This window comes from Anomalospiza imberbis, chromosome 2 (assembly GCF_031753505.1).
Source record: "Anomalospiza imberbis isolate Cuckoo-Finch-1a 21T00152 chromosome 2, ASM3175350v1, whole genome shotgun sequence".
Taxonomy (NCBI): domain Eukaryota; kingdom Metazoa; phylum Chordata; class Aves; order Passeriformes; family Viduidae; genus Anomalospiza; species Anomalospiza imberbis.
In genome coordinates, this window is record NC_089682.1 from 43,560,827 (window position 1) to 43,587,787 (window position 26,961).

The following is a 26,961-nucleotide window of genomic DNA, read 5'->3' on the forward strand; positions in this document are numbered from 1 at the left end:
TTTTGCCAATTTTAAAATATTTTTGGAAGTCTTTCCTTTAGGAAATCAAAAATAAAACCTCTCCTCATCGAAATCAGCTAACAATCACTTTAGAAAATTGGACTATGTCACAAGTAAGATGTCTTCAGTGTGTAAGTCTACAGATAATTTATTGACAGAAATACTATATAAAATAATTCACATATGTAGTGTAATGAAGTAGCTGGAATTGTAAAAGATTGCTATCTAGAAAACGTTAGTTTCATTGTGATCTGCAGATATGCTCTCACTGTAAACTCGAGACTATTCCATCCATGGCCCTTGGATGTTCTGTCACTATGTTCTGTCACTTTGATTTAATGTCATGACATTACTTTGAAATTAATTACATTGATGAGTGGCTGACATAATGTGGTAAAGAAAGACATTTTCTCTTCTAATTTTGTAGGAGTTGAAACTTTGGGTTCCTATTAAGGGTCAGTCAGGTGAAAGCCCATTTTTCTATGCACAAACAATGTGAATATATATATTGACTTTGTAATTTAGTTGTATAGGTGTTCTTCCAATATATACTATTTATTTTTTAAATTATTAAGTGCTTTTTGAACCAAGACATGTACCTAATGGAGGCTGGATAATATTTTTAATTAAACCTTTCTTTTTAACTGTTATAGTGGAAAAGTTACCCAAAACTTTCAGATTTGAGAACATGTTTGCAATTGAGCATAACTCAGACAAATATCGTTGTTAATGCTAAATTTATTTTTAGTGAAAGGATTGCCTTGGGCAGAAACTTTTGCAAGAGGTTTTCTTTTTCTTCTCTTGCCATTTCAAAAATCCAGGTAGTGAAAATATTTATTGTTGTTACTATTGTCACTATTGCCTTAACAAAACTGCAAGGATGTCTCTACTTGCCATCCAAGAACTGATGATTGGCTAATATTTAGTAAGTAGATGCTGTAGTAGATGCTAAGTGGGAAAGAAACATGCAGTACTAGCATACTACAAACTGATGATGGGACAACTTTCTCAGTCTGCAGGAGTTCAGTGGTGCACAAACACTGGGACTCCCTTTTAGTCCAGAGGAACAGCTAATTCTTTCTAGGGGTTTCTCTTTGCAGTCACATCCCTTTTGCATTCTGATCCCTCTGTAAAACAGGCGCTGCATGTGCATAAGGGAACAGAATTTTCTCTTGTGGACACATAGTTGCTGTTCTGAGTAGTAAAGAAAATCAAATTGCAGATACAATCAAAACTAATGAGCACATACCACTGGATTAAAGAGTCTTTAGTAACACTTATATCGTCTCATAAACTGAAAAATAAAATAGGATCATATAAGATTGCACAGACAGTCTAATCCCAGTATTTTCTTATTTTGTAGAATTTTCCTAATTTTCTGAAATTTGAAACCTTGATGCCATTCTACTAAATGTTGTCTAACATATTTTCATCTTCCACATACTTGTCACTGTTCTTAATTTGTTGTAATAAAGCAAGACAGGACACAACTACAGGTATGCAGAAAAGCAGAAAAATGAAAATTCCCATATCATTTTTCTACACCAGTAAGACATTTGAAGAGCTTTTTACAGGCTATAAATTTATTATCTGAGCAAGTCATTTTAACATTGCAGATAAGTATATAAGAAGACAAGGTAGGAATTAGGGCGCAGAGACTGATTGACTGTGAGCTCTCCAAACATACTGTGAAGAAGATAATGAAAAGCCTTGAGAAATTTTAGAAGTTAAATATACATTATGAATGGCAAGTTGTCTTTTATCCCCAGTGTCACAATACCAGTGGGATAAAGAGACAAATTTGGATCACTTATCTTTTTTTCTAACTGATATTAGCTTCAGCTGGAAACAACATAAAGTTGCTCCATTAAGTGAAAGAAATTTTAGGTCTGCTCCAATTTAAATTATTCTGTGCTTTGTATTTTGGGGTTATCAAGTACTTTGAAGGTGATCCTTTTCTTTTGGCCTCCCTCTTCCCATCAAATTCCAAAGAGAATGATTTAAGACAATATTTTGTGGATTACGTGACTGCAGAGCCAGGCAGTTCTGGGCAGTGACCCAAAACCTCTGTAATGAGAAAGATAAAGTGGAAGAGAATAATGTCCTTGGGTTGTCATAGATCTCTTCAGATGAATGACTAACACAGCTTTGTTTGTAGTTCTCTTTATGAGTGTTTCATAATTGTATCTTTAAAAACAATGAAAGTGAGATTATGTCACAGTATTTTGTGCAATCTATGTGAGTATTCAGAAAATGTTGAAATCTTGGCTTCTTAAAGACAAGAATGAAGAAAAAATGAACAAAGACATTTTCAAATCAAATTATAATTCATAAGTATAGACTGAACAGCTTAAAATTGTAATTTAAACTGTATTAAAATGATAAATATGTCTTCACAAATTGAATTCAATATACTTCTGACATTAGTATTTAAATGTTAGATAAGTAAATTTGTTCCTTTAAATGTTGTAATTGTAAAAGGGATTTTAGGTCTTATGACTGACAGTTTAAAATCTTACAATTTTTTTAGCATTGTCACCTATTTTGAAATGCTAATATTAAACTGTCTGCAACACTGAAGTCCTAAAATATTCTATGCTGAGCTTATGCCTTAAATCCAAATTGGTGGCACAGTAACTTAAAAAGGGTAATGATTATTCTGTGATATTGCAGTATATCTCTAAGGAACAGTATTTTTTAAATGTTCTGATTTACAACCTTTGGAGTTTAAGGCTGGCTTCTTTCCTAATCAGATTTTATTTGCTGTCTTTCTTCTTTCCGGAGTTTTGACAAGTTCCTAACATTTACAAATTGTTCACAAATCAAAGTATTTACATAATGCAACTTCAAATGTGATCCTTTTTTTACTGCTGTAGGGTTATTTGAATATAAATTGCTGTCTCTTGAAACAGGAAAAATATTGCCCAGAAATAGACATGTATATTGAATATATTGGGTATAAAATATAACTTCTGAGTGGTTTTGTTAGGTGTACAAAACATATTATTACCAAATAACAAAATAACATTCCATTTAATTTTTTGTGAAAGTATAAGGCCAAGCAGTGATGCAAAAAATATTATATGCATGTGAACAATATTTATTTATTTACAATATTTATTTAAGATAAACAGATATGGTGATTTAATTATACACATAATCTTATGACCAATTTTCAGTCAGTTTTCAGGATCTTACCATGTACTCTCTTTCCATCATGGAAACCTGCATAGGAACTACTCAAATGTGCATGCAAATGTAAAGTTAACTAATTAAGCCTAAAAAAAACCCCGTTGTTGATTTTTTTTTGGTTTTTTGGGGTTTTTTTTAAGATATAATTGATATTTTTATACAATTTGTGATTGTGCTAATAGTTTCCAATTCACTATCTTTTGTCCAGTATGTTGATGATTTCTGATTGTTCATTTTTTCAGGAATTTTAGGAGCAAAGAAAAAAAAGGAAATGTTACATTTAGGATACAAATTGAATATTATATACAGAAATGTAGCTTCTGAGGTCTGCATTGGCATCACTGAAATCTTTCCTATATTTAGGGCTCATTTATGCTTATCACATTTACTTTATCCATTCATTTTCTTCAAGCATATAAGGTATGTTCAGTTTTCCATTGCTACATATTTATCAGACATAATGTATAAGTGATGGAAAATCACCTTTTCCCTTTGATGTCAATGACATCTTAATATAAAGCTGATGGCATCAAATACCTAGTGTAGACATGAACCAACTTTGCCTGTTTAGAAACAGTCACTGTACATAAGCTGTATGAGTGCTGTGCTAAGTTTAGATATTTCACAAAAAGAGCAAGAAACTGAGGTAGGAATATCCATTTTTGTTCATTTATTATAGGGTCTGAAGTCCCAAGAAGCTGTGGTAGTCATGCTTGCCACCATACTACCGTTATGTTGTACAATATTCTTATTAACAGTTCTGTATATTTCTTTTACATCATTGATATTTTTGTAGTGGCGATTTCCAGTGCATATTTTATTTACATAAAATTTTAATTTTAATACATGTATTAAATGCCCATAATAGAAGCAAAGTACATCTTTCTCAGTATACATTGCCAAAAGAATTACAAATGAAAATACATAAAATGTACTAAGAACTAATTCTGTGAAAAATATTGAATACACAGCAACATCTGTAAGTTTCTGCTTTCAAAAGCAGTGTGAAAGGCAGGGAAAAATCTGGATTTAAAGTAGTTAATTTAAATTTGTGAAACATTGCTTATTTTTATCTTGTTCATAATTCACTACCATTTTGCTCCACTGATTTTTTCATGCATGCAGCATTTGTCATCTCTGCTTTCTCCCTGAAGAATGTGTGCATGGTGTAACTGTGATGTCCCTCAGCACCTTTCCAAACACAATGTCAAGAAATATATGTAATTTAGTGTGTCTTTCATCTGTTGTTCAAAGTTCATTTTAGTTCATGCAACTTCTGTCTTCATTTTTTGTAATAAAGAAAACTGACTTAAAGCATTAATATCTGTATTTTCTTTATTGCTGTTAAATGCTCTTTTTTTCTTGTACTATCTACATGATGTATTTTGTATCTGCAGAGATGTTTAGCATTGTATCTGCATTTTATTCACAGTGTTTCATAGAACAGTGAATATTAAAAGAAACCAAACTAGCAAAATACCAAAAAAAACCAAAAAAAAACACCAAAATGAAACAAACAAACCTACAAACAGAAAAACCACCCCACCACAAACATCAAAGTCACTAAAATTAAAATTTGTGAATTTTAATTTTTGTTCATGTTAGGTGGCTGCCATGCTACTGCACTAGTGAAGCAAGTATGTGCATTGTCTGTGTAAATATACAGCTTGAGCTTGATCCATTCTGATTTAATCTGCCTGATTGAAGTTGCATCCCCAAAGGCAGATGTTTTAATACTGGGAAAAGCTGCCCTACCAAGCAGGACTCTGCCGGAAGTTGCAGTTGTAGTGGTCGAACATTTCAAAGTAAAAACATGCACCATATAATGGCAGCACTTATAATATTAAACTGCTCTTTTTATAGCTAATGCTATAAAATAATTGTATATTTTAAATATTATTCCAAGTACTTCTTCTTAAAACTGTTGTGTTTGAATTTACATATATCTTAAAGAAAATGCTCTCAATCTTAAAATATTTTCTCAGTTTAAATACAATCCTGAGATAGTTTGACTCTTTTTCAGATCTCCTGGCTATAATACCTTACTTAGGGTTGTCATCCACTATAAAGATGCAAAAGTTTCTCATGTCTCTGTGGTATATGCACAGCATGATTTTGAATTCTCCTAAATGAAGCAATTAAAATAATTTATCCTTTTATGTAATAGCAGTACTGAAACCACACATAAGTGTGTGTTCTCAATAGTCACATCAATCTTAATTAATCTGCCGACGATCTTAGAAACTCCTCCAAGAGATGGGTTCAGTAAATCTGCTGTCAGTTTGAGTGGGGGAAACTGGGAGACAAAACTTATTTTCCCAAGTCTGTTGAAAACCAAAACCTGGGAGTCGTGCTGATGCCAGGAACCCACAGTGCAGCCTTTCCCTCTCAAGGCACAGGAGGACTGGGATCTCTCTGCCTGCATTTTTCTGGGGCTTCCCATGGAAGACGACAATGCTAAAAAAATACCCTTTACTATGATGACTGAGTAAATACAAGGAAAAAGCTGCTGTAGCTGAAACTGCTAACTCTTTAGGCATATTAGAAATGCTCCTGAAGTTTGCTTAGGGATAGTTTGATTATGCAAAGGATCTCTTTCTTAAAACTTTGCTTAAAAAATAGTAAATGACAATGCCAGAGAACATTTTCACAACACAGCATGCTTTTTTATAGTAAAGAAAGTTATCCCTTGTTATCCCTCAATGGCCATGGACAAGACGCTGTTGCCAGAAACACTCGAGCTGCTATTTACATTACATTTCTTTCATTTAGCTATTGCATTTATGTCTATTAAGACACCTTCCTATGAAAAATGTTGTAAAGGGCCATTAGAGGAAATGTGAACTCCAGTCCTACTTACTCAGTATCCTAAGAGAGTCATAATACAAGACATTTTTGTGTAAGATTTAAAGGGAAAAATCCATTTTAGAAAACTTGTTGGCAAGAAGTTCTCAGCCATAATGAAGAAAAACTCCTTCACTTAGATAAGCGTCAGAAAAGTACAACCTTTTAGATACACTTATTTCAGTGGCTCACATCTGTGTAACTGATAGTCCTCGTGGCACCACAGGCTCCCTGACTCACTCCAGCTCAGAATTCATCCAAGCTGGGAGACAATGAAGATCTGTCCCTTATGAGTAGAAGAAAGTTAGAGGAAACCAGTAGTACTGTCCCCTTATTTTTCAAAGTTGTGTGCCAAGTGTATCTGTCAGAACACATTACTCAGTCATGCAGCTCAGAGCACAAATCCATGTGTTTATCCACTGCCCTTCAGCAGTATCTGTCCTACCAGAGGCCTATAGGAAAAAACACTGAGGAAGAAAAAGCATTACAATTAATGTCGATTATAGCCTTGTTAGCATGTTTGCGTATTAAGAAATGGGATGGAAAAGAATGCACCTTTCGGTCACATTCTCTTTTGCATCAAACAGTCCCCCAGTAAATGTTGCGTAGAATCCTAATGATTTCTTGCAAGCTGATGTTGCAAATGTAGTGATTTTTTTTATTTCATTGTAAGGAAGACATTATGCTTCTGGGCACTTACCTGGCTAAAAAGAAAAGTTTTATTGATATAAATTTCCAAAAGCAGATCATGCAGCTCTGGATGTGGCAGCTAAAGTATTGGAGCTTCTTTGTGTAGCAGGGAGGGATCACTGGTTCTTTACTTCTTTTGGTCATGGCCTGCCACTGATTTACTGTTAATTGGTAGAAAATTTTATAGAGCTGTTTAATTTTTTGGCACTGCATTACGATTTTTTTTGGATAAAAAAATTTGACACCTATATTTTATGTCTTTTTAGAGGTTTTGAGTAAGTACACACATTTTGTAAGACTTTGAATCTAAGAAAAGTTCCAGATCAGATATAAAATTACAGTCAATATTCAGAGGCAGTACAGAAATAACTGTCATGGTTGGGCACATTTTTAAGGGACAATACAAAAGTGTAGTTCAACTTGATAAAAAAGAATGTTTTTTTCCTGCCATGACCCAGTGCAGTATTTCAATTTCACCCTCTAGTTAGTTTGTAATTTTTGCGGTTTTACATTAGACTGAGAGCAGTTTACTTTATTTTTTGACTGTCTTGAAAGAAAGGGAAAACTTGTATCATAACTCTGCACCATGCCTTTGTAGAAGCCAGGTATTGTCCTGTAAACTAGGAAAGTATTTTATAGCATTGCTTTTTTTTCCCTAAAAACTCAAATTACTGTAAAAGGGAGGTTTTGGTAATCATCTATCTTTAATCTTGACTTCAGTCCTCACCTGCTAAGGAGGAGGGAAGGGAATAATGCACAAGAAGTTGCTAACATGCTTTTTTCTCCCCAACAAAACTTTGTATCACTGAAGATGTGAAAAGGATGTCTGGACGTCACCTTATCCAACCCCCCAGATCACACAGAGTGCTTGCTATAAAGCTTGCAATTACTGTTTTATTGCAGCAGTAGTTGAATATATACAATGGGATTCTGTAGGAGCACAGCGAAATTCTGTCACCTCAAAGGATGTAACATCGGTCTGAATATATTGAGGTTGCATGTTTTGTTCCTTTGCAGAAGCAAAAGCTTTCTTTTGCCATATGTAAAGCAGACCTGTACACTGGCACAGATTGCCCAGGGAAGCTCTGGATGCCTCAATCCTGGAAGTGTTCAAGGCCAGATTGGATGGGGGTCTGAGCAAACTGGTCTAGCAAGAGGTGTCCCTGCCCATGGCAGGGGAGTTGTAATGAGATGAGCTTTAATGTCCCTTCCAACCCAAACCATTCTCTGATTTTGTACACATGTATAGATGGAGATTCTTCCTTTTTGACCTGCTTCCCTTAGAGTATCTGGTACAAAACCCTTAGAGGAAATTAGTCTGAACTTCTATTTGAGAGTCTTTATCTTTTCACTTAGTCCTTTTCACTGGAAAATTTTGTTTTACTTGCCAAAACTCTTCATTCCTCTTTCTGATCAAATAATGATTCCTGCAAAATTGTTCAATTAGCTCGTTAGAAATCATTAGAAACATAACTTATTTATAAGAAGAACTTTAATATTGCCAAAACTTTTGATGACATTTGTAGAAAACAAATTGCTTTTAGCTTTTTTTTTAGTTTATTTTTTTACATTTCTGGGAATTTTTAAAACTTATTTCCATAAGTATTCATTGATGATCATTTATTTGAAGAAGTCAGTGAAAAAAGTGTCTTTACAGTTGTCAGTTTCCTTCATCATCATGGCAAGGTGCTACATTATTTATGCCACATTCTGTATAAATTTTTTTTTTTTTTAAATTTAGCATATTTTTAACAAATTCCAATTAAAACTCATTTAGAACTATGCAACTTATACTTCCCTGTTTTTTTCTTTTTAACAAGAAGTGTTTTAAAAGGCCCTCTATAGTTAGACGATTCAGTCAGGTATACAATAAACATTTTCAAAAGGTTCCTAAGAACGGATTCTTTCACATTAACATTGAATTTTTATGATTTAAATTCTTTTTGTTCAACTAGGAAAATAAAAAGGTATATAATGCATAAATACTCAGTTATTTTAGAGCACAAAGTAAAACTTCTATTTTGAGTTTGTTTGGTACATACTGGGAAACTGTAAAAACCCCGAATATTTAAAATAGCTTCTGTAATATGACTATCATAACAATACAATATAATAATTTAATTTAATTTAAGGCAACACTTTTTAATGACAAAGTCACTTTTCTAACTTGGTTGGGACTGCTGTTTGTAGTATGGCATTAATATTTCATTCAGTCACAGAATTAGAACTCCTGTTGATGTCATAAAATATAAAGAAAAAAATTCACATTGTTCTGAAATTACATATATATTAGGATATGATTTTTGAAGCCAGTGAGGAGAGGCCTTAATCTGATTTAATAGTTATTTGGATTAGATTTACAGCTGAGTTTGGTTGGAGCAGATAGGCAAGTACAAAATCAAAGCAGTTTAAGAAAGAACAGAATTAGGCCACAGAAAAACTTCTAAAAAAGAATTTCATATATTTTCATTAAGATTTAGGATAAACCATAGCACAGGTAGATTTAAAGAACAAGGCAGTCCAGTTTCTATCTGTTTTCAGAAGAAGTACATAAGATCCTCAGGCAGGTGACAAGGCTGATCACAGCTATGCTCCTCACCTCACCACTGGATTTGGTAACGTTACTGTCACCCTTTAGGGTGCAGGAGATAAAGGAGAGAAATGTCCGAAAAATGTTGACAGTTTTAAGAAATCAGACTTATGAAACAGAAACCTGCAGGAACAAAAGGGCTTCAAGTAGGAAAAAAATTACTTGAGACTGGTAGAGCAGTAGCAAGGATGGGGAATGCTGAATGTAAAGGAAATCATCAGCCGTGAAGAGATGGAGAAATATGCAGCAAATACTCAAAGACTCAAATACTTGTGTCTCAGAGGTCTCACCCATAAGAAGAAAACTAAAAATGAAAAAACAGTGTCCGTACACAACTATGGCAAAACAAAGGAGCAATATTGTGACTGTAAACATTTCCTTCACTCACCAGTGAAGATACTGTGTAGTCATTTCTGTCTCTGGATCACTTAGAATGAGAACCTTGCCTTTTCACAATGTTCAAAGGATACTGAAAATGCTGTTCACAGCTGTGGAAAATGCATCTCTTCACAGTAAAAACTTTTTAACGCTGTATTAAGAGAAAAAACTCCTAAAAGTAAACCAGTAAAAACCCCCTGAACTTATTTCAAAATTTTTATTAAATGACTCTGATTTTTCTCCTTCACATTCTAGTTGATGGATGAGAAGATACAGAGGTTCATTGTATGAGGTCTCTAAAGCTGACTATAGAATTTACTGGCATTATAATAATTGAAATATATGAGCTTTTTAATAAACTGGAATTAAATATCTACTTGTATCTTCCTGGCAATTCATACTGATAAACAAAAATTACTGAAGGTTACAAAGCAATTCACCAAATATGTAGGTGGATATAGGGAATAAAACCCAAAATAATTTAAAACATCAACTTCTGACATGGATGATGAGGCAATGGATAAATGATACATAATTTCATTGCTGCACCATTATTTTTATAATTTATGTAGTGGTTTCTAAGTCTTTCTTAACAAAGGGAAATAACTTTGAAATAATATCTGTCTGTTTTTCTGCTTATCCATCTATGAAAATATATACATTGAATTCTAGCTTGTTGTATAATAACATTGTGAAGATCATTTCTATAATAAAACAACCTATACAATAGACAATTGTATTAAGAAGTAAAATTTTCTCCTTCTTTTGAAAAAAGTTTTTAATTTCCATTTTAAAGTTCTAAACAAAGATTCGACAAAGAATATATATTTATTGATGTAGAATAACTTTCAAATTACATTTGAAGCAGTAAAGATATTATCATTAAAATTATTTAAGCAGAAATATGAAAGCTTAAATGATGTACTTAATCTGAAAACAATCTATAGTGTATAGGGGAGTTGGAAGAGAAAGAATATGAAGATGACATTAGTAACCCAATTAAAATATTTATATTGTATTACATTATGTAATTGTTTGGTGTCTGTTACAACAGGATTTGAGTAATCTCTGGTCAGAATAATCTTGCTCTTATTTTGGCAACAGGCAGAGCAGCAGATGGAAATCTCCCAGTGAGTGGTGCTGACTCAGGCATTACTCCAGGAAACGGGTGCAGCAGGGCAGCAATGGTCTTGTGCAACACCCATGGGCAAACTCACCCAGTTCCACTCCCTGGGGTTTACTCAGCACAGTCTCACACCAGGAAATTGTCACTGTCCAATAGCTGAGTTAGTTTGGCATCTTCTTGAATTCACAGGGTATATAAGCCTTTTTTTCCCCTAGACAATGATCAGATACAAATCCTCTCCTCTATAAGCCTCATCTGTGTTCACAGACTCCTGAGAATCACATTATTCAAAAGGGTTTGTAGCATTGTTATCATTTGAATATCAACTGAGGCAAGACATTAAAATATTTTTCCTGAGTTTTGTATGAAGTAAAATTAGCTAAACATCAGCTCTCAAAATTCAAACACAGAAAGCAAGATAAGGTGTGGAATATGTTTACTTTGAAGTGTATGATTGTATTTTCAAGGTACAAGACTAAACAAGATGAGGCCCTAACCCTATAATCATTTGATGATACACATATTTTTCCCCATATTAAATTATTTAAGACTATGTGCGTGAAACTGTTTGCAGATTAAATAGCTTGAATTAAGTTGTTTTTTACTCTAATTTATAAAATTAAAAGAATAAATACTGGTTTATCAGTCTCTTAAACCTTTCAATAATTCTGCTTAGCACCACTGCTAATGAATTGTATTTGAAATGCAGAAAAGATAACTTATATAAATGTTCATATTGAACATTGAAAATGTTTTCCTTAGGTTGCTTATTGATACTCTTAATCATGGAATGTTAAGATGTGATATAATTTGCTATTGAATAATGCCATTTATGTTCTGCGAACTTATTGGAATTTTGGCAACTGGAAAATATTATGCAGAAGAAATGGGTTTTTTAAATTATTTTGATCAGGTAATATATGTGTAATTATCTGGACTGTTTATTTCCAATAATTTCTGAATGGTTCATTCCTCAACATTCTTTACTCTCCTGACCAACAGCTTAGAAAATTATATTTTAGGATTAATGTTATTAATATATCTTAATTTTCTTTCCTTGAAGACACTCTTTTTAATGGTCTTGGACTTGGTGCTGTCATTGGCCTGGGAGTGGCAGCCCTTTTATTAATCCTGGTTGTGACTGATGTTAGCTGCTTCTTTGTACGACAATGTGGATTGCTCATGTGCATCACCAGGAGAATCTGTGGGAAGAAGAGTGGTTCAAGTGGGAAAAGTAAAGAACTGGAAGAAGGAAAAGCTGCTTACTTGTGAGTATGAATCATGTGGGTTGGAAACGTTCTTAAAAGAAAAGGTTGGCTGACCAACTTACATTAACTTTATAGCCATTTTGTGGTGTAGCAAAGGGAATTAATAAAATGCTTCTACTACTTGGAAAAGTGATTCTCTGGAGTGTGTAAAGTTGTTTATTGCCTTTAAAAGAAAAGTTGAGACACAAAAAAGAAATATATTGTAGCTCAGTTTAGGATGACCTCTTTGTCCAGCTTGACAAAAAGGAAATCAATTGTAATTCAGTACTAGTTGGAGACATAGATTTGGCTCATGAGAAGCAGGTAATGGATCATTGTAACTCCATTTCTGCAAATCCGTCTTTGAGCTGCTAACACCCAGAAACTTGGCCTATGGCTGTGACAGTGCCAGTAAATCCACGAGTGCTAGACATGGTATTATAGAAAATCCGTGAGAGAGTTTTTCTTCTTAGATACAGCGCTTGATGGAAAATCTTGATTCTTGTCTGTGGACTTTAGGAATGAAAGATCTTGTTGATTTTTTTTTTTTAATAGGAGTGCTGAGTTGGATGTTGGTGAAATGGTGGTGAGTGATTGTTCTTTATAGCAACAGTCAATGATTGCTAAACATGAGTGGGAAATAATCAATACTGATTCTCACAAATACTCTTTTGTAGTAGCTACTCCATCACACAAATGTAAATGAACTGATCATTGATGTGAAAATATGGTCTCTTAAATTATTGAAGTAGATAGTGAGATCTCTGGCAAAACAGTTCAAATACTGATTACATTATATATTCACACTTTAGAGAATTTGTGACATTTACTGAGTTTTCAATAGGTAAACTAGAAAGAAGATTACATCTGGTCCTTCATTTTAAACATTTCCTTTTTTACTAGAAAAAAAGATAATCTTCTTATCCTGTTCATCTTGTAGGCAACTTACGCGTGCACTGTAATATTTGTGAGAATGCTGTCTGCATGTGGTTTAAATAATATTTGCTGGTCCAACTGCTATGTGCCTCTCCCAATAGTCAGGCTTTACAGTTAATTATCCTGCAGCTTCCTAGGACCCTTCCATTTTCAAATGGATGTAGAGCACACTAAATCTTGCAGTTCTCATTTTTCATAGCTGAGCATCATTGCCAGTAGTGCAAGTGTGTCTTTTTGGAATTTAATTCTGGCTATTTGCTTTCAGGCTGTGTCTTTCTTAGGTAACTTGGATACACATCTTGGTTGGGTTCCACATCTTGGAACCCACATCTTGGTTGGGTTCTTCTTAAAAGAGGTGCCATTTCAGAAACAACAGCACAGAACAAAACCAGTTGTGAGAGGACAAAAGAATATTTATAATGCTTCTAAATAGAAGTAATGATATAAACTAGCTATTTCCTAATTCTCCACATCTGACAGTGAAAGAAAGACTAGCAGTGTTTTTTCCATCCAGTGAAGCCAGCCTGTCCAGATCAATAGAATCAAGATGTGAAGCTTTTGGCACTGACTCTGCTGTCCTTTCCTATTGAGTACAGCACTTCAGTTGATGCTTAAGTTTCCCATTCAAGGAGTGGCCAATTATAAATTGGTGTATAGACTCTCCTAAATGGGAAGACCTTAGGGAGATAAAGTTGGAAATGTCACTTGACAGCAGTTTATACCTTGTTATCAACATCTTATTACCAAATGACATGCTGTCCCAAAAAAGCATCAGTCTGGTCTGTTGATATTAATTCTTTTGTTGCACTTCTTTTGCAAGAACAACTATGTTATTTAATCATATTTCTTTCCTTGTCAGAATGGTCTTCAGTCAGTCAGACCTTAAAATATTTGGGACAGTTCTTATTTTAGCCTATTCTCTGCATTAATAAACTGTCAGACTAAACTCCCAGAACAGTCTTGAAGAGTCAACATTTAAATTTATACCATGGTAACTGATATTGCCTAAAATTCACTGATATTTCTCTGTTTTAAATATGCTAGTTTGTATTCTGGATTTTTGGGTGGTTTATGATTAGGTTCTTTGATTGTTGGAGATATATATATATATATATAGATATAGATATATAGATATATATAGTAAATAATTATGTTCTATATATAATGAATGAAGATTATATAATCCATGTAACACACACAGACACCCATGACATAATAGATTTCCTACAAATCACTTTCCCTTCTTTAAAATTTTAAATGCTACAGTTTCTAACTTCTGTAAATATACATGACTGCTGGTCACAAGTAACAATTTTTTAGTCCTTTTGTCATGCAATACTGTTTGTATGACTGTAGATGTATCAACAAAGCAAGAAGAACTCACCAATCCATCCACCAGTCCAACTTAGATCCCTAATCTTTTCCCAGGTATGAGGTAGCCATGAAAGTAAGTGCATCATCAACCAAAATGAGTTTTGTATCCATTTGTGTGTCTTAAGTGTCACTTGCAGAGACAAATAATCACATGTAATTTTGGTTTTTTTTTTTTTTAAATAGACAGAAATCTTGTAGATTTCTACCTATTCAATCGTCTTCACACTATTTCTCTATTTGGGCTACATTCTTATTAACCTACAAAGATTTTCCTTAAGGATACCTGTCAGAGGACAGTAGAGTTTTCCTGATACTTCCTGTTGCAAAAGCCTGTTTTATCCATTATCTTGAAGAAACAATATGAAAATATGAGACATGAATTAGAGAAGAATTTAGCCATGTCTTTGGTGTGGCCTGTAGCAGTCTAACAGCTCCCTACAACATCCCAGTCCAGAAAATAATCTCTTAAATATAAAAGTAATAGTTGATCTGTAACTCAGTTTCCCTCTGTTTGTAGATTGTAGCTGATGCTGTTCCAGGATATAGGAAGAAAATATTTGCATCAAAAGAGGTTTTTTTTTTTGTAAACATATACATATATATATATATATATATATATATATATATATATATATCAGGTATCATATGATCTGCCTTTTGAGAGCAAAATTGTATAAAATTTAATTATTACTTTTAATAAATATTGTTAATTAGTATGTATTGTTAATACTTTATGGCAGTGAACAGATATTTCCAGATCATGTCCATATGTCCATATTTCTGAGATCAGCTCTGCAGAGAAGGACTTGGGGATTCTGGCTCATGAAAATCTGGACATGAGCCAACAATGCATGCTCACATCCCAGAAAGCCAAAGGTGTGCCAGGCTGCATCAAAAGCAGCATGTCCAGAAGTTAAGGAGAGGTGATTCTGTCCCTCTACTCTGGTGAGACCTCACCTGGAGTGCTGCATCCATCTCAGCAGTCCTTGGTAAAGAAAAGACATGGATTTGTTGGATCAAGTCCAGAAGAGGACACAAAGATGATCAGAGGGATGGAGTACTCTCTGTGACGTCAGGCTGAGATAAAGAATTTTCTGCATCCTTTTGAAAGGGAATTTACGGAAAAGATGGGGACAGACTTTTTACAAAGACAAGGGATATTGGTTTTGAAGTGAAAGTGGGTAGATTTAGATTGGACATGAGGAAAATTTGTTTTAAAATGAGGATGGTGAAATATTTGAACAGGTTTCCCAGAGAGGTTGTAGACGTCCCATTGCTGGAAACACTCAAAGTCAGATTAAATAAAGCTCTGAGGAACCTGATTTGGTTGATGATGTCCCTGCTAGTTGTAGGGGCATTGGACTAGATGACCTATAAATATCCCTTCCAACCCAAACTATCTATGATTTTTGGTTACCAACAAAATCATAATGACAGTACTCACTGCTCCATCTCCTTATAATTAATTGTTTAATTAGCACTATATATATATATTGTACTATATATATATATATATAGTATATAGTATATACTATATATATATATATGTGTATATATATATATATAGTATATTGTACATATACTTACTTGTGAGAGACTAGCAGTTGTTCCTCAAATGGGGGAAATATGATGTAGAAACAGTTTTTTCTACCAGCAAAATCAGAAGGGCTTAGATTTTTACCGCACAAGGGCTCTTTGCATCAATGGCAGCTGGGGTTGTCACAATCCCAGGAGATTAAAGCACACTTTTGTGGTGTATGTACTCACATAATGGCTCTTTAACGCTGCCAGAAAAGTTCAAGTACAACTAGGCATCAAGTCCTATCATTATTATACTAGGTTAGGGAAGTTTACATCTATTCCCATGAAAAAGCTGTCACCTTATTATTAGTCATAAACAAAATGCTCTTTTGAGATGCTAATTCATCATGTTTACAGAGTTAGGGAAGTAACCATGGATACAGGATGCTTTGAAGACTTCAAGGAATTGGGAACACGCTGTTAAATGTGTCTTGGTGGTGTTAGTCACTGATAATTAGTTCTGCCTTTTCTTTGCCAACTTTTGAGAGAAGGGAACTTAGTAATTCTTTATGTGCCATGTACGTAGTTAATGTGATGATAAAAGACATAAAACTCTTTTAATAATTTTTAGGAAAGATGGATCAAAAGAGCCAATAGTGGAAATGAGAACAGAGGATGAAAGAATTACCAGCCATGAAGATGGGAGTCCAGTAAATGAGCCAAATGAGACAACTCCCCTCACAGAACCAGAGTAAGTAGCTTGATATTCCCTGGAGTTTCACACAAGCTGTTCTTGGCTGTGTGGATAGATTGGACTTCCCACACTCTTGAGGGGAGGTACACAGCATTACCAGAGTGGTCTGCTGTGGCGAGGCAGTATGTGAGTGTAGGGTTTGTTTGAATGGTTTGGTTTTTACAATAATCAATTTAAATCATGGTACTTCATCGACACTGGCTGAGCACAGCAGTACAAGGACTTTTTAATTTGGTTTCACCTTGTCTTTACCACCTACCCAGCAATTACTAACTACCCTGTGCTAACAATCTCCTAACTCTCATGAATGACCTTAAATTGAGTCTCACGGGCATCTTCACACACATCCTGAAGATGGAGCACAAGGATACTCTGCTCCAGAGACCCAGCTCCTCACTGGAGTGATCCCTTCCTTCTTTCATACACATAACTGAGAACTTAGTTCAGTATTTAAATCCACACGGTGTAATTGGATTAATCATTCTGAAGGTCAGCCTCTGCTCCATTTCCTCATCCCCTCTTCCTGTCCCTGCAACCTTCTCTCACTACAGAAACCACAGCAGTTTGCAGCCATGCTCACAGGCTCTGGCTGCCTTCTGAATTATGAAACCAGCCTTGTGCTCAGGGATGAAATTACTGAAGAAGCCTCTAAATTTTCTTTGCTTTGAGCCCAACACTTTCCATGTGTTGGTAAAATCTCCTATCTCAAGACATCTTGTGTCACTGTTGAGGCAGGGAAAGGAATGAAGAGACTCCATCTTCAGAAGGCAAAGAATAAGCATTTATTCAAAAGCACCTCTCTGTTTTATAGAGAACATTGTGAAGACTAATATCATTGGTCTTAAAGTAAAAACATTTCACCTGATTGGTACACTGGACTTAGGTCAGTGTGGCAGAACATATCTATAAACAATGTGAATGGAAAACAAGATAACAGATGGTTTACATTCCTCCTGGACTTTTTCCCAGGCTTAGCCTGGCAGAAATCTTTCTCTTTTCTCTCTGACTGAACTGAGAATATCCACAATCTTCAAGGCATCAAGGTTATGAAGATTATTATGTAGTAAATACAGAAATTCACCTGTTGATAATTTGATGAAATCATAGTTGTTCTTTAAAAGAAGTTGTTCTTACAAAAGTCTTTTTCTTTTCTGAAAATATGAAGAAATATTATTTTTTGCCATTATGTAAAACAGTAAGGGTCAGAACTTTAATTAAACAAAAAAGGTTTGCTACCAGCTGCCATTGATATTTTTAGTAAATAGGGAGTTAAGTAGCTGCACATTAAGCTGTATAGTCCTTTGAAGGAGCTGTGCACAAAGAGTTTGAACTTGTTAATGAAATAATTATGCAATCTGTTGAGCGACTACTGATATGTTTGCTCTTCATATTAGAATTTATAATCAGGGGCACAGTGGAAAGCCCAGAGTTATCTAAAGAGTCAGGGGAATGTAGCTGCAAACATTGTACAAGTCCAGCAAGCCTTGGATATGTTAGTGGGTAGAGCACCAGGTCCATGTTTGTTCATGATGCAAGACGATTTTTAGCACTAGATCTTTCAAATCAGATGCATCTTGCAGGAAACATGATACCAGGAAAGATCCAGTTCACTTCTTTCTGCTTGTCACACTCATTAGATCATCTGACAGGAGTAAAATATGAGAAAGTTAAAATCAAAAATGTTTTATTATCTTAGGGGAAGGGGAAAGAATCAGTCCTCACTGTCATGACAGAAAAACAAAACAAAAAAAGCACCAACAAAAAGCAACTCCCAGGAACAACTAATAAGCATTTGATGGACATCATGTACTTGGAAAAATAGGACTGCTAAGAGGTATTAATAATGATGACAGTTTCCTTCTTGGTAATTTCTTCCCTCAAAACCAATAGCAAAAGGCGTCAGCAGTCCAAAGCACAGCTGTACAGAAGTCAGCTAAAGATTTGGGACAGTGTCACTTGGGAAACTAAAGATGAAAAGAGATGGTGCAATGGGGACACCTGAAGGGCCATTGATACCAGGGGAATATGGAAAGACCTTTGACTCAGACAATGGTCATACCCAATGAAACAGAGAAGCAATATAAAGTAGGAGTAAGACGCACAATGAGAAGATGCAGTAGAGAAGTCAGTCTCTCAGTAGGAATAACACAAAAAATACATTGTCAACAACAGCCAGAAAGACACATGCTGGGCAGGGTGAGGATGACCAGAAGGGATCTTGGAGGGGAGAGCTTAGCTTGCAGGAAGAAAATTTCAAGGACATTTTAGGCAGGCAGTGAATCAAGGTGGGGTTCATCAGGACTAATTCTGTCTTGAAGGTGTACAAGATAAGCCTTGAGGTTAAACTAGATAAAATATTTTTAACAATTATTGAATTATGTTGAATAATAGCAAATTACACTCAGAACTTCAAATGCAATTTAAGAAGTTGTGGGAACTAATTAGCAAAGAGATTACTTCCTCTTACAATAATATTCTTTATTATATTACTCAGTATATTATTTGGCAAACTATTTTTTACCTTATCTCAGATGATCCTTGTCAAAGCCATGGTTGGAATCCACGTATGACAGATTAGCTCAAAGCATTTTACCTGCAAGTCAACAAGTTTTAATCATGCTGGCAGAACATCAGTTTAAGCTGTGCATTTCATATCACACTTTTATAATATGAATAAAGTACCACATACAATGGGGTACAATAAGTATATTCCTAGTCTGAAATGAATATGTTTCTAATATTGGTTGAGTTTTTCTTAATATTAATGCAGTTGGGTGAATTCCAGTATCAAAATGGCTAGGAATCATTTTTCTATAAAATAAGTAAATATTTAGTTAAAGTTTTGTATGGATATCAGCAGATATTAGGCCACATGCAGTGCGAGAGGAAGTCAATATTATTAATAACTGATAGCAGCCAATATCTGATAAAAGTGAGAGAACTTTTTGTTGGGTTTTTGCTGAATTTTTTAAGAAAATCTTTTTATTATAAAATGAACAAACATTTGAAAGGATTAGTCTGCTCAGCTGAAAAATATAAAATTCTTTCTAATAGATGTAGCTAAAGAATAATTTGGTGTAAAAATTGATATAATTAGAACACTTAAACTTGAATTAGTTAATTGAAAGAGGAAAATTATTTATTCTATTAATAGAGATTAAATATGTATTTAAAGCAAATGGAAACAAAAAATTCCAAAAAACCAAAAATGTTTTCATATGGAAAAAGAACAATATCGAATTATTCATAACTCACACCTTATTAAAAAAACCTCAAAACCACAAGTTTTAAAAAAAAATAAGGTTCAAGAATGGTGCATGGACTTTGTGATGAGGAAAGTTTTGATGCATAAAATTTTTTACTTGTGTATAGCTTTTTTTGAGTTGTGGTTCTCTGCTTGCATGTAAAAGCAAGGCTAATTTTATCTCATTGTTTGCATGAACATGGATTTCAATGATGTCCAGAATCCTTCCACAGGGTTCTAGCAAATCTTCCTATGCCAAATACTTTGTAACATGGTCTTAATCCACTTAAACCAATTTCTTTAAATTTCCACATATGGTTGGTATATTCTGTCAATTCCCCAGTTTTGACTTTGACTAAATATTTCTTTCTTTACAGCACCATCTTTTGAGAAATTACTCTGCTTTTCTTAAAACTATATTAAATTAGGTTTTGGGGGTTTTTTTAGTACTTGTTTCATTGTTTTGCCTAATCAGATCTTTGACACACATGCCTGCCTATCAAAAATGCCTTTCATGAGCTGCCCTTCCTCTGCCCCAGTGTTTTACCTACTGTTAAAAATATATTTATGTTCATTCTGTTGTTTCCATTCTTTCAGGCATCTTGCTGTGGGCTGAAATCTGTTTCCTTTGGGTTTGCCATGAGAAACAGACAATTAGTAGATACCTCCCTCTGTGCTCAGAGCCAGACATCTGATGATATATCCCATGTATTTTACTGTAGTAGAACAAGTTAATCTTGGATTTCTCTCAGATACCTGTTGTGCTCATTGTTTAACCTCTGAATAAACAGCATATTTCTTAGTTCATTTCAAATAACTTAAATTTCATAAGACTGGGAATTCAGGTATTGTTTTGTTTTATTTTCTGTTATTAAACACTGCCTTGTAATAAGACATTCCTAAGAGATTCCTCCAACAGGTTTTGAACAGTGCATTGCTCTTTGGGAAATTGAATCAAGCAAAACAGAAATTTACTGAAATATTTAACAGTTTTTTTGACTAAAAAAGGTATATGCATACTATTCCCTAGTAAAAAAATAGAAAGCAAACCCAAACTGGAATCACAATTAAGAGCTATTATGCCCAGGAGACATTATTACAGGAACATCTCAGTAAACCATACATCTTTTTGACAGCTATATTTTTCGACAGCTAATTACTGGCAGAAGGGAATCAATGATTTTCAAGACCTTTTGCAATGAGATCACATTCAAGAGGGTGGGGACACTTTTGCCAAATCTTCAGAGTTTTCACTAAGTCTTAAAAGAGCTGTGAGTTATTAATAAAGCTACATTGTATGATCCATGAAAATTAAACTGAAGAACTTTCTAATGATAACTTCCATTACCTGCTTGCACTATAAGAAATTCTGTACCTATGTTTTGGCATAATCTCCAATAAGAGCCATGTTCTTTTGTATATGATTGACTTTACATTTAGAAAAGACATTTAAAAAGTTTAATCGAGATTTAAAAGCCAAGCAAAAAGCTTGACTGTAAGTGTTTCACAGTATCTTAGGCAACACATACCTCTGTACTGTCTTGGGTCAAGTAATTTGACTTTTTTTTTATCTCTTTTGTCTTATTGAAGAACTGTATTTTGAGCAGCACCAATGTTCTTATCATGTGATTTTTGTGGCTTTATAGAAATGGAAAGAGTTAATATGAAATGCTTTAAAACCAAAGAACCTCAGTGCTCATAATAAAATAACTATACATTACTTTAAAAAAACCAATTGTTCTACACTGTGACCTATTTGAACTGTATATATGTTATAGACTTAAATTACAGATTGTTTTATTTTTGTGTTAACATGATTCCTCTTTTTTTCTGATAGGAAGCTGCCACTAAAGGAGGAAAATGGCAAAGAAGCTTTAAATCCAGAAACCATAGAAATCAAAGTTGCTAATGACATCATCCAGTCAAAAGAAGATGATAGCAAAGCATAATAAGATAAACTACAGCTGTCTGGAAAATGCATTTGGATTGAAGTAATCCTGTGACCAAAACTTTACAGCTGACCTTAATTTCTTGGGAAACTTAAGCTTGGAATTGTTAGTACATGTGTACATACGATCAAACAGTTTCTGTCTACAGTTCTTTTCTATATTTTTTATTTTTTGTTAATGGTTTTAGTGTGTAGTTTTGCTGACACCAAGTCCCATGCTATAAATTTGAAAAATCTGCAGAGTAAGAACTATAATTTATTATATGAAAAAGCATGTCTACTTAGAAGAAAAATTTTAAAGCACCCCTAACCAAAAACAACATATCAGGCTTCTCCAGATCTTACAGTGCAAGCTACCTGCATAAAGTGCCATATGATAATGTATTTATTTCCATTTACAATAAAATGAAATTTTATGTTGCCTTTAAAAAAAAAAAACCTAAACCAATTTCAGTATAATGTTTGACCTTAGCTCTGGCTGATACTCAATATTCATTCCAGCTGTGATTATCACTTGAGGCAATCAAAAAAACAAAAGTCTTCAATGAAGAGCCAGGTCCCACTGCAGTTTCTCCTAGGTTCTTCAATAAATAAATAATAAAAAAAAACCCCTAGTACTCACAATAAAAAAACTCAAATAAAATTGGCCAAATATTTCACAACACTCTTGGCCTCATCCTAACTACGAGAGTGTGACTCTGAAAGGCTCCAGGATTTTCAATGCTTCAGGTTTTCTGTATTAAAGTTTTAAAAGTTACATGTGAACTAAAATGCAGCCAAGGTGCAAAAATAAATCTTTTTTTTAATCATAATCTTCACTTCAAATGAAAACTTACAATATGTGTCCAAACATATTTATACATACACGCTTTTCAATTTTGTCTTAGTTCAAACAATTTAGTTAAGGGATAAAACTGTGGTTTAGTAAAGTAAATACATTTTCTCCCCAAATCAGTATATAAAATATTCAACTTGGCCTTTTTGAACCAGGTCTTTTTCCTTTGTGATTTCATACCTTTTCTCTTAAGTACAATGTAAGAACAGATGGAAAGGGGATTTTGTCTAAGCAGTTAGGAACAATTTTAAATTATTAACTATTATGCAATCTTATTTTCAACCAAATACGTTTTTTTTTTCATGTCAAGCTTTCTTTAAGATATTCCTTTTTATTATTTTGATCAACATTCCCCACCAGGAAATTTGACGAATTTATTTGATCTGAAATTCATTCATATGAATTAGTCATTGATTTAGTGGTGCCACTAACTGGAGCAATATAGTTTGTTTCCATTCTAGCATAATGTATCCACACCTACCAAGCTCTTCAAAGCCTTGCTTTGAAAGAAGTGAATAAACCATATAAAAAATTAGACTGGAAAATTCTGCTTGTCAGGAGTTACTAGTAGAGTAAGTTGTGAATTTTCCACATCTAAGCCATGCATGAGGTTTAAGAGTACTTTTACTTATCAAATTGTGTTTTCTCCATGCTATATCTAAATTTTGATCATATTTGAAGTCTTCGTCTTTTATGACTTTTGTGTAGTAAAACTGAAAGCGAAATGTAAAAGGATCTCCTCAAATTTGAGGAAAATGTCATAATGACCTTCCAGTTAACCCAAGTTTAAGTACATTTGAAAGAGCTGAGGAGAATACCTTTATATTTAATTCTTAGATCTTTCTTATTTTTCAAAACCAAGTTGTTTAATGAGTTTTTTACTTTTCCTTACTTTGAGAAATACCTGAAATGAACCAAGAAGTTGAGGACAGAGGCATACCCCTGATGTGGCTAGTATAGGAGGCCAAGTTCCCACAAAATCAGAACCAAAGTGAAAAATATGGGTAAGAAAGGATGGCAATATGTGATGAAAGTCATGGAAGATAATAATTGAAAAATGCTGAAAAGAAGTTTCTTTAAATGCTGAGACACTGATTCTGGGTGAAGGAAAGACGAAAACATTCCTTTATGAAATCTCAATGTTGATCCCACATACTGGGCAGGCAGTACTACTAAATAGCTGTTTGTCTATCAAATTTCTGATAATTTCTAATCAGATTTCCTGATTTGTTCTAAGCACACAGCAAGCAGGCCTGCTCCTAACCTATAATTAGTAAAACAGTAGTCTCATTTATCTATATGGATTTATAGTCTTTCCAGAAAGTATGTATTTGCAGCTGGGCTTTATTCTTCTATCAAAATGCAAAGAAAGAATCTGGACAACTCCAGAAGCTGAGAATAATGTGGTTGGTGTGGCTTGAACATCCCCTCTCATTTTTACCAGGATGAGGATGAAGATGGTAGACATAGTTTCCTCTTCCACCTGCTGTGATAAATTTGGATGGTACCATTCAATTTTCTCTTCGCAAATGGTGTTTTTTCTGAAGCTAGCCTGATCATTTCCACCAGAAGGTGCCTATACAATGTAGCAGAACTAACAGTGTCTAGGCTCAACTGCAGATGCATTTCAAATTCTGGTACTTCTTAGTTGAACTTACACAAAGAAAACCCAAAAAACATGGCCTAACGGTTCTATATTGTTGGGGTTTTTATGGTTGTTTTTTTTTTTCCTGATATGGCCTCTAATTGCAGTGTGAAGGGATTAGAAGATTTAAGAGGTCTTGTCAGCACATTTATTACTAATACACCTGTGCTACTCTTTACAAGCAAAATATATTGCAATATTATTTCAATATCGGAAGCAAAAGCATTTCCCGCTATTCTGTATTACAAATCAAAATTTGTTTCCAGGAGTATTTAATTTCTTCTTGCTGTTATGTTTCTTGGCAGTTGATCTGTGTGAGGGCTGAGACTAAAACAGCTCTAAATTTCTGATGGACTGTCCAAGCACACCTTTTTGGTCTGTGGATTAATAGGTTATCTCTTGTGCTTTAACTTTTTGCGGTGCAGGAGAAAACCAAACTCTCAGTATGAAAGAATGCTGAAAAATACTGATATTTCAAAATAGTTCCAAATATTTCCAAATGAGGAAATAATTTGCGTATAGTAATTTGTAAGATATATGTAGAACTGGAATAACAACATTTGTTTATTTTCTTTTCCTATTCTAGATTAAAAAAAAAAAAAAAAACAAAACAAACAAACAAAAACAGGTATATGTATGAATGTCACTTTTACTGTCTAAAAGTAATTTTAAGTGTTAGTATGAAATGTCAGAAGAGTTGACAAAATATAACTATTTGTAAAAGTAATCTGAATTGTTACACTAACATACTCCAGGGAGTAAAGTGGGAGGGAGCCATTGAAATTAGTACTGAACAAAATGTGACAGTGACAATCTCTTTTCAAAAAAAAAAAAAAAAGTACAATTAAGTAAAATTACTTAAAGCTCCTTGTTATTTTTTTGGTTTTTTAGTGGACTTGAGTTCTGATTTACCACAAAAATAACAAAATTTTAATTAATATTTTACAATTTATTAATCAAAAATACCCTGGAGAGTTTTTTACTGGTTTTGTTTGTTCATTTGCCTTTTTTGACTTATAAGATTTTTTTGTGGTTGCAGAAATATTTGCTATTCTGGTTATGCTAATGCCTAATGTGAAAAAAATTAATTTATTCAGGCCTCAGTCTTGCAAGAAATTTTGTGTGGTTGAACCCACCCCTTATATGGCACTGCACTGACATTAGTGGGGTCGATGTGAGCGAGAAGATGGATTGGATGTGAGCGGGAAGATGGATGTACTTACACAAGAGACCTTGCAGGATTGGGCCTACTTTCTATCTCTTCATAGTTATCTACAACGTAGTTACACCATGGCCATCATCTACAAAGGCTGTTTGACATCAGTCCCTGGTGCAGTAAATTCCAACTGCTGTGTTCAGCCTGTGCATCGATGTTCATCCAAAAAAAAGTGGCTTTCTTTTTATGATGGTAATTAGTTTGATTATTTATTTAAGTGCCAATCATCAAACTGTAGTATAATCATCATACCATTTTTTCTGTTTCCTAGACCAGATAATGGAAATGTATTTGTGCCTTTTGATAGCATGCCACTCTGCTTTATTAAAGAAAAATCTTCAATAATTTGTCTACAAAGCCTGTTTAAAATGATTGAAAGCTTTACTGATACATACTTTTCTGCTCAAATATTCTCAAATATTCATCTAAATCAAACTGAAGGTATTATTTTCAAGTAACAAACACAAAATTTTGAAAAATATTTTGAGATCACAATTCCAATAAGGGTCATGGTAGGTGTCTTACTGCTGAAAAGTTTCAAATAGATGGAGAACGTAGTGGATGTGTAGGGGTGTTTTGACCAATTTCTCAAGTTCAAGAGTCAGATAGAAAGTCTCCTTAGTTCTATTTAAGTGCTTAGATCTAAAACATTAAAATCTTTCCTCAAATCTGAAAGATGATATGGAGCATCTTCCCACCATTTTACCTCTGGAGATACACTGGAGAAAATGTTTGTTTCGCATTCGTTTGCAGCCTCACCATTGCTATGTCAGTTGTTGTAGAAAGTAACATCTTTGTAGAATAGTTGTGTCTGTAGGATACTCACTCCTGATTAAAGGACATCCAAAAAGACCACTTCCTGAGAAAGCTCTAGACCTCTTTGATCTATGGATGGGGGCTAAAAGTTCTGCATAAAGAGTCACAGTGGAATCCAGGTCTCAGTCCAGACCTCCAGGATTTAAGACACAAACTGATTCCAGCAGGACCTGGATTTTATTCATCCATCTCAGCGAGGCTCTGCATGTCCTCAGCTGATTCAGTTGGTTTTGTGACTCAGATTTCTAGGCATAAGTGGAACTCAAATATCCTGCCATGTTCCTACTGACACTTTGCACAGAGGAGGTTTTTCTACCAGGAGTTTTCACTGATCAGGAAATGGTGATAGAATATCCAATGACATTTTTATCCCATACATTACTATATGTCCAGAAATAAAACATCTCTTTAAATAACTCATTGTGGTTGCAATACTTTTTTAGGTGAAGATGAAAATGTTCTAAGTAAATAATGCTCCTTCTTAAATCTCCTTATTTAGCTTCAGATAATCTTTCTGATAGATGAAAAGCTACCATGGTTAAACAAACCTTTTTAAAAAACTCTTCACCCCTTTTCCAGATTTTTTCAGATTTTTTCAAGTTCGT

At 34.0% G+C, this 26,961-nt stretch overlaps 1 protein-coding gene across 1 annotated transcript in view; it reads left to right on the forward strand.

Annotated features, from left to right (window-relative positions):
- The window catches only part of NCAM2 (neural cell adhesion molecule 2), a 277,680-nt gene extending 255,703 nt beyond the window's left edge, over nt 1-21,977 (forward strand). Inside the window, exons 16-18 of the mRNA XM_068180671.1 lie at nt 11,884-12,088; nt 16,530-16,649; nt 21,734-21,977. Coding sequence (XP_068036772.1) covers nt 11,884-12,088; nt 16,530-16,649; nt 21,734-21,845 — 437 coding nt within the window. The 3' untranslated portion in view covers nt 21,846-21,977. The remainder of the gene's footprint in view (nt 1-11,883; nt 12,089-16,529; nt 16,650-21,733) is intronic.
- The last annotated feature ends 4,984 nt before the right edge of the window (nt 21,978-26,961 follow it).